Raw genomic sequence first — 20,883 nt, forward strand, 5'->3', positions numbered from 1 at the left:
ATGTACACAGGCCAAGAAACATTGTTTTCCAAGGATTGACCTTTGCGTTGTAGCTGATGTGGGAATGTGTTGACTGAGTCTTTCTGGAGAAGCTGGCTGTGTAATCTTAACATTCCGCAGGTTATGACCAGCTCCTGTTGGCTAAATAATTTTAGCCGTTACTTTGAAGGTCCCCCTTGTCAGAAACTCCACTCCTGCGACCTGGGCACATATTCCAGGCTGGCACAGCCAGTGCTTGTACTGGGGTAGTGAGAGGGTCAGTACTGCGGGAGTGCTGCACTGTCAGAGGGTCAGTACTGAGGGAGTGCTGCACTGTCAGAGGGTCAGTACTGAGGGAGTGCTGCACTGTCAGAGGGTCAGTATTGTGGGAGTGCTGCACTGTCAGGGGGTCAGTGCTGAGGGAGTGCTGCACTGTCAGAGGGTCAGTGTTGAAGGAGCGCTGCACTGTCAGAGGGTCAGTACTGAGGGAGTGCTGCACTGTCAGAGGGTCAGTACTGAGGGAGTGCTGCACTGTCAGGGTCAGTACTGAGAGAGTGCCGCACTGTCAGAGGGTCAGTACTGAGGGAGTGCTGCACTGTCAGAGAGTCATTACTGAGGGAGTGCTGCACTGTCAGAGGGTCAGTACTGAGGGAGTGCCGCACTGTCAGAGGGTCAGTGTTGAAGGAGCGCTGTACTGTCAAGAGGGTCAGTACTGAGGGAGTGCTGCACTGTCAGAGGGTCAGTGTTGAAGGAGCGCTGCACTGTCAGAGGGTCAGTGTTGAAGGAGCGCTGCACTGTCAGAGGGTCAGTACTGAGGGAGAGCCGTACTGAGGGAAAGCCGCACTGTCAGACGGTCAGTACTGAGGGAGTGCTGCACTGTCAGAGGGTCAGTACTGAGGGAGTGCTGCACTGTCAGAGGGTCAGTACTGAGGGAGCGCCGCACTGTCAGAGGGTCAGTGCTGAGGGAGTGCTGCACTGTCAGAGGGTCAGTACTGAGGGAGTGCTGCACTGTCAGAGGGTCCGTACTGAGGGAGTGCCGCACTGTCAGAGGGTCAGCACTGAGGGAGTGCCGCACTGTCAGAGGGTCAGTACTGAGGGAGTGCTGCACTATCAGAGGGTCAGTACTGAGGGAGTGCTGCACTGTCAGAGGGTCAGTACTGAGGGAGTGCTGCACTGTCAGAGAGTCAGTACTGAGGGAGTGCTGCACTGTCAGAGGGTCAGTACTGAGGGAGTGCCGCACTGTCAGAGGGTCCGTACTGAGGGAGTGCCGCACTGTCAGAGGGTCAGCACTGAGGGAGTGCCGCACTGTCAGAGGGTCAGTACTGAGGGAGTGCTGCACTATCAGAGGGTCAGTACTGAGGGAGTGCTGCACTGTCAGAGGGTCAGTACTGAGGGAGTGCTGCACTGTCAGAGGGTCAGTACTGAGGGAGTGCCGCACTGTCAGAGGGTCAGTACTGAGGGAGTGCTGCACAGTCAGAGGGTCAGTACTGAGGGAGTGCCGCACCGTCAGAGGGTCAGTACTGAGGGAGTGCTGCACTGTCAGAGGGTCAGTACTGAGGGAGCGCTGCACTGTCAGAGGGTCAGTACTGAGGGAGTGCCGCACTGTCAGAGGGTCAGTACTGAGGGAGTGCTGCACTGTCAGAGGGTCAGTACTGAGGGAGTGCCGCACTGTCAGAGGGTCAGTGCTGAGGTCCCAGGTTCGATCCCGGCTCTGGGTCACTGTCCGTGTGGAGTTTGCACATTCTCCCCGGGTTTGCGTCGGTTCCGCCCCCACAACCCAAAGACGTGCAGGGTAGGTGGATTGACCATGCTAAATTGCCCCTTAATTGTAAAAAATAATTAGGTACTCTAAATTTATTTTTTAAAAACTAAATGCCAAACAGATTCTCTGGTCACTTTCACATTGCTGTTAGTGAGGAGCTAGCTGGTGATATTACAGAAATACACACCCTGAGGTAGCAAAAAACACAAGATATAATTTTATTTTTCCTCAGCTGGATGCAAAATGTCTTGTTGCATATTTCCATTTGACCTGTGAGTGTGTCTGTCTGAGGCTCTGTGCTGGGAGCCCAGGAACTTTAATCCAAAATACAGACTGCATGAAGCAATTCAACTCTTACTTCAGGACTCTGGGGCTGTACTCATTGGAGTTGAGAAGGATGAGGGGTGGAATCTTATTGAAACTTACAGGAATCTGCGAGGCCTGGTTAGAGTGGACGTGGAGAGGTTGTTTCCACTTGTAGGAAAAACTAGAAGCAGAGGACACCATCTCAGACTAAAGGGACGATCCTTTAAAACAGAGATGAGGAGGAATTTCTCCAGCCAGAGGGTGGTGAATCTGTGGAACTCTTTGCCGCAGAAGGCTGTGGAGGCCAAATCACTGAGTGTCTTTAAGACAGAGATAGATAGGTTCTTGATTAATAAGGGGATCAGGGGTTATGGGGAGAAGGCAGGAGAATGGGGATGAGAAAATATCAGCCATGATTGAATGGCGGAGCAGACTCGATGGGCCGAGTGGCCTAATTCTGCTCCTATGTCTTACGGCCTTTTGCTTTCCCCCCCCCCCCCCCCTTACAGTACCAGGTGGGACAATTATACTCCGTGGCGGAGGCAAGTAAGAATGAGACTGGCGGCGGCGAAGGTGTTGAAGTGTTAAAGAACGAGCCGTACGAGAAAGACGGTGAGAAGGGACAATACACACACAAGATCTACCATCTCCAGCGGTAAGTGCAGATGGGGGTGGAACCTGCTGAGCACCAACCTGGCTCTGCAGCAGGTTGTGGTTTGGTCGCACAGTGACTACAGTATTGACCCAGTAACCCTGGGGCCTGGACCCAGTGCAAATCCCACCCAGCAACTGGACAATTTGCATCTTGAATATAAAGCTAGTCAGTAACCGTGACCATGGCAACTATCGTTGATTGCCAGGGCGGCACAATGGTTAGCACTGCTGCCTCACGGCGTCAAGGTCCCGGCTCCAATCCCAGCTCTGGGTCACTGTCCGTGCGGAGTTTGCACATTCTCCCCGTGTCTGCGTGGGTTTCACCCCCACAACCCAAAGATGTGCAGGTTAGGTGGATTGGCCACGCTGAATTACCCGTGAATTGGAAAAATGAATTGGGTACTTTAAATCTCTTTTCAAAAAACTATCATTGATTGTGAGAAAAAAGCATCTGGCTCATTAATTTTTTTTATTATCTCACTTTGCACATTGTACGCTCCCACAAACAGCAATGTGGTAATGACTAGATCATCTGGTTAGCACTGTTGCTTCACAGCGCCAAGGGCCCAGATTCGATTCCCGGCTTGGGTCACTGTCTGTGCGGAGTCTGCACGTTCTCCCCGTGTCTGCGTGGGTTCCCTCCGGGGGCTCCGGTTTCCTCCCGCAAGACCCGAAAGACGTGCTGTTAGGTGAATTGGACATTCTGAATTCTCCCTCTGTGTACCCAAACAGGCGCCGGAATGTGGCGACTAGGGGCTTTTCACAGTAACTTCATTGCGGTGTTAGTGTAAGCCTACTTGCGACACTAATAAAGATTATTATTATACCACTACGCCACTGCCTCCCCTTGGAAGCTAGCAGGGTATTTTAGCATTACTTTGGAGTAAGTTGCTAAGCCTGAGTGTGAGAGGTGAGTTATGGAGAAGGGCTGATGTATGATATTATTTAATCGCCCTGGTTTAATGGTTCTTATCAGTAATTTTGGTACCCAGTAACCTGCTATGTATTGCTGATTTGCTCCCTGCTGATCTGCCATCCACCATGTTACTGGACCTGACCCTCTTGAGAGGGAAACCAGTAATTTCTGATGAGAATTTAAAATAGAATTCACAGACATCCCAGGCAGCCCAGCTGAGATGGTTCCTCAGAGGACTGTAACAAGAGCGAAGAAGTCCATGGGACCAGGGGTATCTGAACTACACAAGAGGGGAGGACAAAGAGTGGAAGTGCTAAAGTGGATTCCATAGTTGGGGAGCTGACAGGCGTTTCTGCAGCCATAGACACGACCCCAGGGTGGTGTGTTGCCTCCCTGGTGCCTGGGTCAACGATGTCACAGAGTGGCTGCAGGAGATTCTTTTGGGGAAGGGTGAACACCAGAGGACATGGTCCACAATGCCAAGGGTAGGTAAAGGGATGAGGCCCTGAATACAGATTCGAGGGAGATGGGAAGGGAATGAAAAAGCAGGACCTCGAGAACAGTGACCTCAGGATTACTGACAATAGGGAAGCACGGTGATGCAGTGGTTAGCACTGCTGCCTTAGGCACCGAGGACCCAGTTTGATCCCGGCTCTGAGTCACTGTCTGTGTGGAGTTTGCACATTCTCCCTGTGTCTGCATGGATCTCACCCCCACAACCCAAAAATGTGCAGGGTAGGTGATGCCTGTGATGAGTCTTGAACTTCAGAAGGGCATAGACATGTTGATGGATTGGGCAGACAAGTGGCAGATGAAGTTCAATGCAGAGAAATGTGAGGTGATTTATTTTGACAGGAATATGGAGGAACAGTATAAAATAATGAGAGAAACTCTAAAGGAGGTGCAGGATCAGAGGGACCTCGGTGTATATCTACACAAGTCATTGAAGATGGCCCCATTGTTTCCTTCTGTTCCTTCCCAATAAACCTTCAGGCTCCTGTATTTGTTCTCCCGAAGCTGTCTAACCACCTCCTGTTATCATATTAGCAGCGTTCGGAATCAATGATGCTCCGTGTTCTGTGTTGTGTTCTGCTGCTTCGGATAACACGGGCTGCTACTTGATGCAGTCTTAACTAAAGGATGCTCCAGACTCTGAAATGAGTTCAACGTGTTTATTGAACTATTAACACAGTTCTCAAATGACTTCGACTCTCTGCTAATCTAACTGCAGTAACTCAGTCTAACTGTGCCAGCTTGCTCTAAGCCACGTGCTGGGGTGTGATGCTGATCAACCCTGTCTAACTCTCTAGATGTCTGTCTGTGGAAAGAGGCAGGGTGTGAGTGCCTCATCCCTTTTATAGTGTTTATGTCATGCCCCCTTGTGGTGATGCCACCTCTGAGTGTCCTGACTGCCCATTGGTTGTGTCCTATTCTGAGTGTTCATTGGTTGCATGTTTGCATATCATGACATTCTGTTAAAAAAGAAAAGGTGTGTAAATTAAATTCTTGACAATGTCCTGGGGCACCAGAGCAGTGGACTGGAATCATCATTTCGACCCCCATTCTATCTTGCCCCTCTGATGTTACTGTGCAGGAGGGAGGGTAAATTGAGGCGATTAGAATTTCCCATCAAAGACCATGCATTGCAACAGCAAGACAGCTATTTGGGAGAAACAGGGAGGAACAAAGGCCTTGGCTTTATGTAGTGTCTGTTGTCTCTCTGGATGTTCCTCACGTGCATGAATTTTAAGTGTAGCGAGTTGCTATGCTGTAACTGTCGTAAGTAAATTAAAATTCAGACAGAAGGAAACTGTGTGCCGTGGAGAAAGGTGGGGTAATACATTGTTTCCACCAGGGCTCGAATACAAGTTGAAAATCTGGTGCAGTCCTGAGGGAGCACTGCACTGTTGGAGGTGCCGTCTTTCAGACGTTAAACCCAGGCCCCATCTACCTGCTTGAGTGGGTGTAAAAGATCCCATGCCACTATTTAAAAAAAATAAAATAATCAAGGGCGGCACGGTAGCACAGTGGTTAGCACTGTGGCTTCCCAGCTCCAGGGTCCCAGGTTCGATTCCCCGCTGGGTCTGTGTGGAGTCTGCACATCCTCCCCGTGTGTGCGTGGGTTTCCTCCGGGTGCTCCGGTTTCCTCCCACAGTCCAAAGATGTGCAGGTTAGGTGGATTGGCCGCGATACATTGCCCTTAGTGTCCAAAAAGGTGAGGAGGGGTTACGGGGATAGGGTGGAGGTGTGGGCTGACAGAGGGAGCTCTTTCCAAGGGCCGATGCAGACTCGATGGCCCAAATTGCCTCCTTCTGCACTGTAAATTCTATGTTCTATGGAGTTCCCCCCCGGTATCCTGGCCAATATTTATCCCTCAAGCAGCAGCACAAATAACAGTTTATCTGGTCATTAAAACACTGCTGTACAGCAGATTTCCCATGTTTTTTTTTTTTTTAAATGTTTATTAAGAATTTTTTAACAAAATTTTCAACCATACAAACAACCCCCCTCCCCCCGTAACAAAAAAGAAAGAAAGCTCGCATAGCAAGACATGAACATGGCAAGTCAATAAGATACAGAACTTCGTACATTGGATTCCTCCCGTACATGTCAGTTTTCCGGATCATTCATGTGTTTTCTTGCTCAAATGCCCCCCAGAACCCCCCCCCCCCCCCCCCCCCCCGGGGTTGCTGCTGCTGCTGTCCAACCTTCATCTAACGCTCCGCAAGATAGTCTAGGAACGGTTGCCACCGCCTGTAGAACCCCTGCGCAGACCCTCTTAAGGCAAACTTAATCCTCTCCAACTTTATGAACCCAGCCATATCATTTATCCAGGCTTCCATGCTGGGGGGCTTCGCCTCCTTCCACATTAGCAAGATGAGCACCTCCCACATCTGTCCTCCACCCCAAAGAACCTACTCGGCCTCGCCCCTGTCATATGCGCTCTGTGAATAACCTTAAACTGTATCAGGCTGAGCCTGGCACACGAGGAAGAGGAATTATCCCTACTCAGGGCATCAGCCCACAGACCCTCCTCAATCTCCTCCCCCAGCTCCTCTACCAAAGCCTCCCCCTCTTTCATCTCCTGGTATATCGCCTTGCCCTCTCCGACCAATATGCCCGAAATCACCCTGTCTTGAATCCCCTGTGCCGGGAGCAGCGGGAATTCCCTCACCTGCCCCCTCTCAAACGCCCTCACTTGCATGTACCTGAAGGCATTTCCCGGGGGTAGTCCAAATTTCTCCTCCAGCGCCCCTAAGCTCGCAAACGTCTCATCGATGAACAGGTCCCCCATTCTTCTAATCCCTGCCCGATGCCAGCTCTGAAACTCCCCGTCCATCCTTCCTGGGACAAACCAATGGTTATCCCTAATCGGGGACCACACCGAGGCTCCCAACGCTCCCCTGTGTCGTCTCCACTGCCCCCAGATCTTTAGTATTGCCGCCACCACCGGGCTCGTGGTGTACCTTGTCGGCAAGAGCGGCAGCGTTGCCGTCACCAGCGCCCCAGGCTCGTTCCTTTACAGGACGCCATCTCCAACCTCTTCCACGCCGCACCCTCTCCCTCCATCATCCACTTACGGATCATCGCCACGTTGGCTGCCCAGTAGTAGCCATCCATATTCGGCAACGCCAACACTCCTCTATCCCTGCTACGCTCCAGGAACCCCCTCCTTACCCTCGGGGTCTTGCTCGCCCACACAAAACTCATAATGCTCCTGCCTACCCTCTTTATAAAAAAAAAAAGCCTTGGTGATCACGATTGGAAGGCACTGGAACACAAAAAGAAACCTTGGGAGGACCACCATTTTAATCGACTGTACCCTGCCCGCCAGCGAGAGTGGCAACATGTCCCACCTTTTAAAATCTTCCTCCATCTGTTCCACCTGCCGCGTCAAATTAAGTTTGTGCAGTGCCCCCCAGCTCCTAGCTACCTGAATCCCCAAGTATCGAAAGCTCCTTTCCGCCCTCCTCAACGGTAGGTCGTCCATCCCTCTTCCCTGATCCCCCGGATGCACCACAAAGAGCTCACTCTTTCCCACGTTGAGCTTATAGCCCGAAAAATCTCCAAACTCCCATAGGATCTGCATGACCTCAACCATCCCCTCCACTGGATCCGCCACATACAGCAACAGGTCGTCTGCGTACAGTGACACTCTATGTTACTCTCCCCCTCGGACCACCCCCTTCCATTTCCCCGACTCCCTTAACGCCATGGCCAAAGGTTCAATTGCCAATGCAAACAGCAGAGGGGACAGGGGGCACCCCTGCCTCGTCCCTCGATACAGCCGGAAATACTCCGACCTCCGCCGGTTCGTGACCACACTCGCCACCGGGGCTCTATACAGGAGCTTAACCCAACTAATAAACCCTCCCCCGAACCCAAACCTCCTCAACACTTCCCAGAGATACTCCCACTCTACTCGGTCAAAGGCCTTCTCCGCGTCCATAGCTGTCACTATCTCCGCCTCCCCCTCCACCGATGGCATCATTATCACAGTCAGTAGCCTCCGCACATTGGTGTTTAGCTGCCTGCCCTTTACAACCCCCGTCTGGTCCTCGTGAATCACCCCCGGGACACAGTCCTCGATCCTCGTAGCCAACATTTTTGCCAGCAACTTAGCATCTATGTTGAGGAGCGAGATCGGCCTATACGACCCACATTGCAGTGGGTCCTTGTCCCGCTTCAAGATCAAAGAGATCGTCGCCTCCGACATTGTTGGGGGCAGGGTCCCCCCCTCCCTTGCTTCATTGAAGGTCCTTACCAGCAACGGGAATAACAGGTCTACAAACTTCCTATAAAACTCCACCGGGAACCCATCCGGCCCCGGGGCCTTCCCTGCCTGCATGCTCCCCAGTCCTTTAACCAGCTCCTCCACCCCAATTGGCGCCCCCAAACTAGCCACCTCCTGCTCCTCCACCCTCGGGAACCTCAGTTGGTCCAAGAATCGTCGCATCCCCTCTTTTCCCCCTGGGGGCTGGGACCTATACAGCTCCTCGTAAAAAGCCTTGAATGCCTCATTCACTTTCCCTGCACTCCGCACCGTAGTTCCCCTGCCATCCTTGATTCCACCTATTTCCCTCTCTGCCATCCTCTTACGGAGCTGGTGTACCAGCATCCGACTCGCCTTCTCCCCATATTCATATATCGCCCCCTGTGCCTTCCTCCACTGTGCCTCTGCCTTCCCCGTGGTCAACAGGTCGAACTCCGTCTGGAGACTTCGCCTCTCCCTGAGTAGTCCCTCATCAGGGGCCTCTGCATATCTCCTGTCCACCCTTAAAATCTCCCCCACTAACCTCTCCTTCTCCCTGCCCTCTCTCTTCACCCTATGAGCCCTGATGGAGATTAACTATCCCCTGACCACCGCCTTCAGCGACTCCCACACTATTCCCACCTGCACCTCCCCATTGTCGTTGGCCTCCAGATACCATTCGATACACCCCCGCACCCTCCCACACACTTCCTCGTCTGCCAGCAGTCCCACATCCAACCGCCACAACGGGCGTTGGTCCCTCTCCTCCCCCAGCTCTAGCTCCACCCAGTGCGGGGCATGGTCTGAAATGGCTATGGCCGAATACTCCGTTCCCTCCACTTTCGGGATCAATGCCCTGCCCAGAACAAAAAAATCTATCCGGGAGTAGGCCTTGTGTACATGGGAGAAAAAAGAGAATTCTCTGGCCAAAGACCTGGCAAATCTCCACTGATCTACTCCCCCCATCTGATCCATAAACCCCCTGAGCACCTTGGCTGCAGCCGGCCTCTTTCCCGTCCTAGATCTGGAACGATCTAATGCTGGGTCCAGCACCGTGTTAAAATCCCCACCCATTATCAAGCTCCCTACCTCCAAGTCTGGAATACGCCCCAACATCCGTTTCATGAATCCAACATCGTCCCAGTTCGGGGCGTATACATTTACCAGTACCACCTCCGTCCCCTGCAACCTACCGCACACCATCACGTATCGGCCTCCATTGTCCGCTACTATGTTCTTTGCCTCAAACGACACCCGCTTCCCCACCAATATTGCCACCCCTCTATTCTTCGTATCCAGCCCCGAGTGGAACACCTGTCCTACCCATCCCTTCCTTAACCTGACCTGATCTGCCACCTTCAGATGTGTCTCCTGAAGCATGGCCACGTCTGCCATCAGTCCCTTTAGGTGCGCAAATACTCGGGGCCCTCTTAACCGGCCCATTTAGGCCTCTCACATTCCACGTGATCAGCCGGATTGGGGGGCTACACCCCCCCCCCCAAAGCCGACTAGCCATCTCCTATCTTAGGCCAGTCCCATGCCCGCACCTCCCGCACCCTCCAGTCCCCCAGACGGGGAACCCCCGCCCCGACCACCTCTTCCATGTTCAGTTCCCTGTCGGACAGTGCAGCAGCAACCCTAATGTCCCCCCCTTCCCTCCACCCCCCCCCCCCCCCTCCCCGCTAGATCCGCATCTAGCACTTTTGCTCCCCCCATATTACTTCCGTGAGTCAGCTGACTTCTGCTGACCCCGCCTTCCCGTTGATCTCCCCGTGTGGGAGTCTCTCTTCCTCCTTACCTTCCTCCATCCCCCCCGCCCTAGCGTTGGAAAAAGCCCGCGCTTTCCTGAGCCAGCCCCGCCCCCTGTGGTGCAGCTCCTGTTGCGGCCATTGTCCCAGTTCCCCCATCCCCGAGTCTCACCTCCCTCCAGCACCGACGCCCACATTCCCCACCATCTCGTCTACAGGGGGGGGAAAATAATTTTAACCAGAACTCTACCCACATCCCCATCCATCGTCCCACCCATGAAATATTCTTTACCCATATTTACAACCCCGTATACAACCAACATCCCCCCCCCCCACAACCACAGCCCCTCAGTTTGAGTCCAATTTTTCCACCTGGATAAAGGTCCAAGCCTCTTCTGGCGTTTCAAAATAATGGTGTCTGTCCTGATAAGTGACCCACAGTCGCGCAGGCTGCAGCATGCCGAACCTGACTCTTTTTTTTGTGCAGCACCGCCTTGGCCCGGTTGAAGCAGCTCCCCTCCTTGTCTCCTCCGCGCTCCAATCCTGGTAGACTCGGATCACCGCATTCTCCCATCTACTGCTCCGCACCTTCTTGGCCCATTTCAGAACACTTTCTTTGTCCGCAAAGCGATGGATCCTTGCCACTATCGCCCTTGGCGGCTCATCAGCTTTGGGTCTCCTCGCCAGGACCCGGTGAGCCCCTTCCAGCTCCAGGGGGTTCGGAGAGGCCTCCGCTCCCATCAGCGAATGGAGCATCGTGCTCACATACGCCCCGGCATCAGCCCCCTCCGCCCCTTCAGGGAGACCCAGAATCCGGAGATTCTTCCTCCTCGACCTGTTCTCCAGGACCTCGAGTCTCTCGGCCCACCTCCTGTGCACCGCCTCATGCGTCTCCATTTTTACCGCCAGGCCCAGGATCTCGTCCTCGTTGTCATTCGTTTTATCCCTCACCTCACAAAGCTCCACCGCCTGTGCCTTCTGGGTCTCCTTCAGCCCCTCGATTGCCAACAGCATTGGCGCCAGCACCTCCTTTTTAAGCTCCTCCACACAGCGCTTAAGGAAACCCTGCTGGTCCGGCCCCCCATGCTGCTCGATCTCCGCCCTCCGCCATCTTGTTTTTTCCCCCTCGTTTTTGCCGCTGCTCCAGAGCCTCTTTCTCCGACGCTCCACCGCTAATTTCCGCCATACAACGTAAGGGGGGACCTTACTTCACCTTCCCACACGGGATTAAATCATAAAATTTCCGTTGGGGCTCCTCTGGAGAGCCCAAAAGTCCGTTATAGCGGGAGCTGCCGAAGCTCAGCCGCAAGCGGAAGTCCCCCCTGCTGTGCATATGTTGACCGATGACCATCACATCAGTGATTACAAGTCAGAAGTACTTAATTGGATGTTGGTGGATGTGAAAAGCGCAAGTCTTTCTTCCTGCAGTTTGAGATGGGCTTAGTTGGGAAAACGATATAGGTGACTAGGGCCGAGAATGAAAGTCGGGTGAGGTTTTTAAAAAATAAATACCCAATTCATTTTTCCAATTAAGGGGCAATTTAGCGTGTTCAATCCATCTACACTGCACATCTTTGGGTTGACATGATGTGGAGATGCCGGCGTTGGACTGGGGTGGGCACAGTAAGAAGTCTTACAACACCAGGTTAAAGTCCAACAGGTTTGTTTCGATGTCACTAGCTTTCGGAGCGCTGCTCCTTCCTCAGGTGAATGAAGAGGTATGTTCCAGAAACATATATATATATATAGACAGATTCAAAGATGCCAGACAATGCTTGGAATGCGAGCATTAGCAGGTGATTGAATCTTTACAGATCCAGAGATGGGGTAACCCCAGGTTAAAGAGGTGTGAATTGTCTCAAGCCAGGACAGTTGGTAGGATTTTGCAGGCCAGATGGTGGGGGATGAATGTAATGCGACATGAATCCCAGGTCCCGGTTGAGGCCGCACTCGTGTGCGGACCCACGCAAACACGGGGAGAATGTGCAAACTCCACACAGGACAGTGACCCGGGGCCGGGATCGAACCTGGGACCTCGGTGCCGTGAGGCAGCGGTGCTAACCACTGTGCCATCGTGCTGCCCTGGGTGAGGTTAAGTTCTGATGTGGTTCCAGCTCACTGTTTATGATGCATTTTGTCCAACTCTAAGGCATTGGGGCAGGGACACCGTGAACTCTCTCAAAGCCGTGTGAGACCAAACGTGCAGTTGTTAAATTTGCTGATAACGCAAAGGTAGATAGGGAAGTAAGCAGTGAAGAGGACACGAGGAGTCTACAAAGGGGACATAGTTTTGGCAGCTGGAGTATAATGTGGGGAAAATGTGAACCTGTCCAATTTGACGGGAAGAATACAAAAACAGAATGTTGTTCAAATGGAGATAGAGCGGGGGTACAGAGGGATCTGGGTGTCCTGGTCCATGAATTACAATAAGTTAGTTTGCAGGTACAGCAAGTGGTTAGGAAGACAGATGGAATGTCTTTGCTGATTGAAAGGGGAAAGGAATATAAAAGTAAGGATACAAGCAAAATATTGCAGATGCTGGAATTCGCAACAAAAACAGAAATGCTGGAAAGGCTCATCAGGACCATCAGCATCTGTGCACAGAGAACCGGTTACCGTGCACACGCAACACTAACTCTGTGCACATCAGCATCTGTGCACAGAGAACCGGTTACCGTACACACGCAACACTAACTCTGTATATGCTCCATAAAAGTTGGGATGTTTTGCTGCAGTTATACAAGGTATTGGTGGGACCACATCTGGAATACTGCGTACAGTTTTTGTCTCCTTATATAAGAAGGACATCAATGTGCTGGAAGCCATACCGCGAAGGTTCACTCGATTCCTGGGATGTGGGGGTTAGGCAGTTGCGAGGAAAGGTTGGACAGGCTGGGTTTGTATCTGTTGGAGTTTAGAAGGACGAGAGCTGATCTTATTGAAACCGACGATATCCTGACGGGGTGAATTTCGAAAGGATGTTTCCTCTTGTGGGAGAGACTAGAACTAGGGGGACACGTTTACAAATAAGGGTCGCCTATTTAAGAATGGGATGAGAAGAATTATTTTCTCTGAGGGTCGTGAATCTTTGGAACTCTCTACCCCCGAGACTGGTGGAGGCAGGGTCAGTGAATAGTGTTAAGGCTGAGCTAGTTAGATTCTTGACTGACAAAGAGTTTGAAGGTTATTAGGGTCGGGCTGAAAAGTGGAGTTGAAGCCACAATCAGATCAACCATGATCTTATAGAGAGGCGGAGCAGGCTCGAGGGGCTGAATGGCTCCTCCTGCTCCTAATTCATATGTTTGTGTGGATTCTATGATTTCTGTTGGGTGATGATCATAAGATAAGACACTAAAGTTGGCTGGAGTTCAGCAGAATGTAAGGACTTAGACTTTGGAGTTCAGAGGAATGAGGAGGGGTCTCGTAGAAACCTCAAGTTCCAACAGGACTGGACAGGGTGGATGCAGGAAGGATGTTCCCGATGGTGGGGGTGTCCAGAACCAGGGGTCACAGTCCGAGGATACGGGGTAGACCATTTAGGACCGAGATGAGGAGAAATTTCTTCACCCAGAGAGTGGTCGGCCTGTGGAATTCATCACCACAGGAAGCAGTTGAGGCCAAAACATTGTATTTTTTCAGGAAGCAATTAGATGTAGCACTTAGGGCGAAGGGGATCAAAGGATATGGGGGGGAAGTGGGATTCGGCTGTTGAGTTGGATGATGAGCCATGATAATGAATGACGGAGCAGGCTCGAAGGGCCGAATGGCCTCCTCCTGCTCCTAGTTTCTATGTAAAGAAGGCCACACAATTCACCCTGACCCATCCAACCAAAAAGACCCTCCAGTTTGCCCCCCATTCCAACAGTTTCTGAAGTGCCGCCACGATCTGCAGCACTGCTGCTTTAACTAGAAGCCGTTTCGATTTGTTCACCTCATCAGGTGCATGGCGGCTGCTGACGTCCATCCTAAACTTGTCTTTAAGGTGAGACGTGAGAAGTAGTAACCATGTTGTTCTTTCAGCAAGGTGCCCAGATTTGTGCAGATGTTGGCTCCCGAGGGAGCTCTGAATGTGCATGAGGAGGCGTGGAACGCGTATCCGTACTGCCGAACTGGTAAGTGCAATTCCTTCAGATCCTGTGCATTGGACTGGGGCAGAGGTGGGTGGTGAGGGGAGGGCAGTCGACAATTATACTGATGTCCAAATCGTATTGTTATAAACTGAAACCAAGTTGAATTGGCTTGATTATAAACCAATCCTGTTACTGCTGACCTTTAACTTGTGAATCGGGCTTGCGGTTGGTGTGGTGTGGAGCTGATAGGATTCCTTTTCGACGCTCTACCAGCCTAAATCACTGCACTTGCCCTACCAGTCCTCTCAACAGGGACCGACCATCCCTCTCAACAGGGACCGACCATCCCTCTCAACAGGGACCGACCATCCCTCTCAACAGGGACCGACCATCCCTCTCAACAGGGACCGACCATCCCTCTCAACAGGGACCGACCATCCCTCTCAACAGGGACCGACCATCCCTCTCAACAGGGACCGACCATCCCTCTCAACAGGGACCGACCATCCCTCTCAACAGGGACCGACCATCCCTCTCAACAGGGACCGACCATCCCTCTCAACGGGGACCGACCATCCCTCTCAACAGGGACGGACCATCCCTCTCAACGGGGACCGACCATCCCTCTCAACAGGGACGGACCATCCCTCTCAACAGGGACGGACCATCCCTCTCAACAGGGACGGACCATCCCTCTCAACAGGGACCTACCATCCCCCTCAACGGGAACCGACCATCCCTCTCAACAGGGACGGACCATCCCTCTCAACAGGGACGGACCATCCCTCTCAACAGGGACGGACCATCCCTCTCAACAGGGACGGACCATCCCTCTCAACAGGGACCGACCATCCCTCTCAACAGGGACCGACCATCCCTCTCAACAGGGACCGACCATCCCTCTCAACAGTTTCTGTTTCCCCCAGCAGTCAAGTTAATCCATTCACAGTTCCTTCCGACCAGTTTTTCCCACTCCGGTCTGAAGCTCAAAACAGCAAGCTAAATAACCGATAACAAAAAAAAAAGGTAGAAAATCCGTTGTTATCCTTTCAAAGGAAACTTGGTTTGATTTAACATCCAGCCTGGGGCAGCACGGTGGCGCAGTGGTTAGCACTGCGGCCTCACGGCGCCGAGGTCCCAGGTTCGATCCCGGCCCCGGGTCACTGTCCGTGTGGAGTTTGCACATTCTCCCCGTGTCTGCGAGGGTCTCACCCCCACAACCCAAAGATGTGCAGGTGGGTGGATTGGCCATACTAAATTGCCCCGTAACTGGAAAAAATGAATTGGGGACTCTAAATTTATAAAATAAATAAATAAATAACATCCAGCCTAAACTTCTGAAGTGCCCTTCGAGCCATTCCGTACCAGAGAGTCGAGAAGGTGGATCACACCACTCCCTCCAGATCAACCGTGGTGCGAAATGTATTCCGGGGCTTGCAAATGGTACTCATACCCCAAGAATGAAAATTAAAATCGCTTATTGTCAGAAGTAGGCTTCAAATGAAGTTACTGTGAAAAGCCCCTAGTCGCCACATTCCGGCGCCTGTTCGGGGAGGCTGGTACGGGAATTGAACCGTGCTGCTGGCCTGCCTTGGTCTGCTTTCAAAGCCAGCGATTTAGCCCTGTGCTAAACCAACCCTGGAATCTCTTTGGCGAATTTCTGAAGAGTCCTGTTTTTTGGTGGTGGGGGGGTTGGTCAGAGCATGATATTGGGGAGGGTGGGGAGAGAGTGCTGACAGTGTGGTGGGGGTGGGTGGGGGGGTGAGGTTGGGCAGGGCATGTTGGGGAGAGGGGGCACGGGGAGAGTGCTGACAGTGTGGTGGGGGGGGAGAGGAGGTTGGGCAGGGCATGTTGGGGAGAGGGAGCGCGGGGAGAGAGTGCTGACAGTGTGGTGGGTGGGGGGGGGAGAGAGGTTGGGCAGGGCATGTTGGGGAGAGGGAGCGTGGGGAGAGAGTGCTGACAGTGTGGTGGGTGGGTGTGGTTGGGGGGGGAGAGAGGTTGGGCAGGGCATGTTGGGGAGAGAGTGCTGACAGTGGTGGGTGGGTGTGGTTGGGGAAGGGGGAGAGAGGTTGGGCAGGGCATGTTGGGGAGAGGGAGCGCAGGGAGAGAGTGCTGACAGTGTGGTGGGGGGGGGGGAGAGGTTGGGCAGGGCATGTTGGGGAGAGGGAGCGCAGGGAGAGAGTGCTGACAGTGTGGTGGGTGGGTGTGGGTGGGGGGGGGAGAGAGGTTGGGCAGGGCATGTTGGGGAGAGGGAGCGTGGGGAGAGAGTGCTGACAGTGTGGTGGGTGGGGGGGGGAAGAGGTTGGGCAGGGCATGTTGGGGAGAGGGAGCACGGGGAGAGAGTCCTGACAGTGTGGTGGTGGGGGGGGGGGGGAGGTGGGCAGGGCATGTTGGGGAGAGGGAGCGCGGGGAGAGAGTGCTGACAGTGTGGTGTGTGGGTGGGGGGGGGGGGGGGAAGAGGTTGGGCAGGGCATGCTGTTGGTGAGAGGGAGCGCGGGGAGAGAGTGCTGACAGTGTGGTGTGTGGGTGTGGTTGGGGAGGGGGAGAGAGGTTGGGCAGGGCATGTTGGGGAGAGGGAGCGCGGGGAGAGAGTGCGGACAGTGTGGTGGGTGGGTGTGGTGGGGGGGGGAGAGAGAGGTTGGGCAGGGCATGTTGGGGAGAGGAAGCGTGGGGAGAGAGTGCTGACAGTGTGGTGGGTGGGGGGGGGGGGAGAGGTTGGGCAGGGCATGTTGGGGAGAGGGAGCGCAGGGAGAGAGTGCTGACAGTGTGGTGGGTGGGTGTGGTTGGGGGGGGGGGGAGAGAGGTTGGGCAGGGCATGTTGTTGGAGAGAGGAGGCACGGGGAGAGAGTGCTGACAGTGTGGTGGGTGGGTGTGGGTGGGGGGGAGAGAGGTTGGGCAGGGCATGTTGGGGAGAGGGAGCGGGGGGGGGGAGAGAGGTTGGGCAGGGCGTGTTGGGGAGAGGGAGCGCAGGGAGAGAGTGCTGACAGTGTGGTGGGGGGGGGAGAGGTTGGGCAGGGTGTGTTGGGGAGAGGGAGCGCAGGGAGAGAGTGCTGACAGTGTGGTGGGGGGGGGGGGGGGAGGTTGGGCAGGGTGTGTTGGGGAGAGGGAGCGCAGGGAGAGAGTGCTGACAGTGTGGTGGGTGGGTGCGGGTGGGGGGGGAGAGAGGTTGGGCAGGGCATGTTGGGGAGAGGGAGCGCAGGGAGAGAGTGCTGACAGTGTGGTGCGGGGGGGGGGGGGAAGAGGTTGGGCAGGGCATGTTGGGGAGAGGGAGGGCAGGGAGAGAGTGCTGACAGTGTGGTGCGTGGGGGGGGGGAGAGGTTGGGCAGGGCATGTTGGGGAGAGGGAGCGCAGGGAGAGAGTGCTGACAGTGTGGTGTGTGGGTGGGGGGGAGAGAGGTTGGGCAGGGCATGTTGGGGAGAGGGAGCGCGGGGAGAGAGTGCTGACAGTGTGGTGGTGGGTGGGTGGGAGAGGGGGGAGAGGTTGGGCAGGGCATGCTGTTGGGGAGAGTGTGCTGACAGTGTTCTGTATCTGAGTTCTCGATCATTTTAGTTCCTTTGAAATCGATCCTCTTCCAAAGTTCTGCTGCCTTTAAACAGGAGCCCAGTCGACCAATGTCACCTTCCAGGCGAACGCTGCCCCTTTAAGAACACGACTAAAACCCAGCTGCAAGCATCCTCACCTGCTGCTACCCATTGTAAAGGATTGTGCTGAGATGAGTGATGGTGATTAACCTCGCCACACTCTCTGTTCTCTGAAGTGTAATCTGCCACAGATAAAGCAAAGGTAACAAAGATGCCAGACCTGCAGGTCCCTTATTCCTCTTTAATTTATCAGCCGTATTGCAGCGCTGGTGGAATGTGACATTGCCATGACAGTGAAGCGATACTGGATCCCTGCAGTCTGCGATAATAGTGTCACTTCAGAACCGTGTAAATATTTCATTAAGCCTGCAGGCCGATAGGAGCAAACTAGATCAGGCTTGAGCAGAGAAGACCTTTTATAAAATGTGACGGGGCCACTCACCTTTTATTTTGGGTGCTGAATGAGTTTGCAGTGCAGTCACGGGAATGTATGCAAATGCAGCTGACCTTTTGTGCACAGCCTGATCCCTCGAGTAGCAGTGCGATGTGTAACCTGCTCATCACGTGCTGCTCTGGGATGTTTTCTCATCCCCCTGGACATGCAGATTGGAGGGGCGGGGGCCGCATCGGTTTCACATCTCGCCCCTCGAGCACCTCTGACAATGCAGCACTTTCTTGGGATTGCTTTAGTGTGGCGGCCTCGATTACTTTTTAAAATTCATTTGCGGGATGTGGGTGTTGCTGGCTAGGCCAGCATTTGTTGCCCACCTTTAGTTGTCCTTGAGATGGTGGTGGTGAGCTGCCTCCTGTACTGGCACTGGGGGGGTGCAGAGGAGATTCACTAGGTTGATTCCAGAGTGGGGAGGATTGGCTTATGAAGAGAGGCTGAGTAGACTGGGACTGAACTCATTGGAATTTAGAAAAATGAGGGGGGACCTTCTAGAATATAAAATTATGAAGGGAACACATGGGATAGAAGCAGGGAGGTTGTTTCCACTGGCGGGTGAAAGTAGAACTAGGGGGCATAGCCTCAAAATAAGGGGAAGTAGATTTGGGTCTGAGTTGAGGAGGAACTTCTTCACCCAAAGGATCGTGAATCTGTGGAATTCCCTGCCCAGTGAAACAGTTTAGGCTACCTCGTTGAATGTTTTTAAGGCAAACAGAGGTAGATTTTTGAACAGTAAAGGAATTGAGGGTTATGATGAGTGGACGGGTAAGTGGAGCTGAGTCCACAAAACAATCAGCCATGATCTCATTGAATGGCGGAGCAGGCTCGAGGGGCCAGATGACCGACTCCTGCTCCTAGTTCTGGTGTTCTTATGTTCTTGAACCGCTACCTGTTACAAGGTGTATATTGCAGTAAGAACATGTACTGTTAAATAGAGGCCTTGAACCCAAAGCTCGCTCTTCCTCCGTGTGAGGATTCTGATCACTCACTTTTGACCTGCAGTCACATGGGAGAATGCGGCCCGTTTATATTGTAAGAGTCCTTCCTGTTTATTTCCTTTATTCCATTTATTTTATGTTTTATTGTATTAATTTGGTCCATGGACCCATAATCGGAATGTGCCTTTAAGCAGAAGACTCCAGGTTGAAGCAGCCTGCTTGTCAGGACACCCTGTTCCCAGGTTTTGTTCATAGCCAGACTCCTCGGCACTGAGTGGACCTCAGGAACCAGTTTTGGAGGGACTCGGTTTCTCAGGGACAGTGTTCTGCCTGACAACGGTCAGTGATTGGTTCCCGCATGGTGCTTTCTGAGAGAACTGGGCAGAAGTGTTTAGATCCTGGAAGTGAAAGGACCGCTCGTTCTCACTCTCTCTCGAAATGACGCTGAGTCTGAAGAGAAGGAGGCAACCGTGCCAGAGAATATCACCTCCAACCTAGAAGGAAAAAGTATCTGAACGATAGCTGAACTTCAGAACCACATTGCCTGGACGTCATCCCAGGGCATCAAAGACGCTTAGCCTTTTGTTATTTTCTCCCCCCCCCCCCCCCCCCCCACCGTGTGTGTTGTGTGTGTAGCGAGTGGTGTTAGTTCGGGGGAATTGGGAAAGGGGCAGTAGATAGTTATATTTCTGTCCGTTTAATCAATAATGTACATGATAAAAAGTTGCTTGTGCTGTAAAGTACAAACCAGGCGTCTGCAGTTTATTGGGCTTAACAAGGACCTCGGGTATTTTTGTGTGCCCTTCCCCATCTTTCCTTGGAGAGGGCAGGAGTTGAAAATCCGTCTAATTTGCCTCCTGTCACTCAGTTTGGTTCTGATCCAGGGCGAGCATCAAATCTGCCGCGGTTCCTGGACGAGTGTGAGGCTGCCTTCAAAAGCAGTAAACAAAAGGCTGCGTTTCTGCAGCACTCGCCTCGTCAGTAAAGTATGTTGACCAAGACCTTAATTCTCTGCTAACTCGGCGATTGAGAGTTCAAAACCCATCGAGGGATTGGATTCTGTAACTTTGCAATTCTTGGGTTTGCATCGCGTAAAAAGACCTTGAAAGCTGCCAAATCGTCATGGAGAATAAAAGCTCTGGTTCTCCGGGGGGGAAGAGAGCCTGTCGCTCTTGTACGTCACTGTTCCTCGCCCCACAGTGGCCCCAGTACTGACCCTTGGGGCAATGTGGAAAGGCAGTCAATGCTGGGGGCGACCAGATCCTGAGAAAATCAGCAAAAAGCAAAGAAGATATTCATTCTAAAATGAAAGCAAAATACTGTGAAGCTGGAGATTGGAAATGCTGGAAAAACTCAGCAGGTCTGGCAGCATCAGTGGAGAGAGACAGAGTTAACGTTTCAAGGCCAATTGGACTCTTTCAGACAAAAGTGTTTTCAAGCACTTTATGGAAACATTAGTTCAAATTGGTTGGGTTTAATGGTGCAATATCGATGTTGTGATGGGATTGTGGTTCGTGCTGCTGACTGGGTTGTCCACACTGCCTGGCCCATGAGCCACTCTCTGATGTATCGTTCCTGCCAATGTTGCAATGCATTTACACTCCTTTCTTCTCTCTCCTATGTCGCTCTGTGCTGCTGACTCCAGTCATTACGGTGAGTGTCTCTCGAAGAATCAGTCGATGGCGGTGACTACATCTGCAGATGGGGCAGGGCTAGGATCTGATTTTA

General features: G+C 52.9%; 1 protein-coding gene across 1 annotated transcript in view; it reads left to right on the top strand.

Moving 5' to 3' along the window:
* pitpnab (phosphatidylinositol transfer protein, alpha b) overlaps positions 1-20,883 on the top strand; it is an 83,180-nt gene that overhangs the window by 12,072 nt on the left and 50,225 nt on the right. The window contains exons 2-4 of the mRNA XM_072469990.1: positions 2,557-2,702; positions 14,139-14,230; positions 20,801-20,808. Of these exons, the coding sequence (XP_072326091.1) occupies positions 2,557-2,702; positions 14,139-14,230; positions 20,801-20,808 (246 nt within the window). The remainder of the gene's footprint in view (positions 1-2,556; positions 2,703-14,138; positions 14,231-20,800; positions 20,809-20,883) is intronic.

The sequence above is a fragment of the Scyliorhinus torazame genome, chromosome 12 (genome assembly GCF_047496885.1).
Source record: "Scyliorhinus torazame isolate Kashiwa2021f chromosome 12, sScyTor2.1, whole genome shotgun sequence".
Taxonomy (NCBI): domain Eukaryota; kingdom Metazoa; phylum Chordata; class Chondrichthyes; order Carcharhiniformes; family Scyliorhinidae; genus Scyliorhinus; species Scyliorhinus torazame.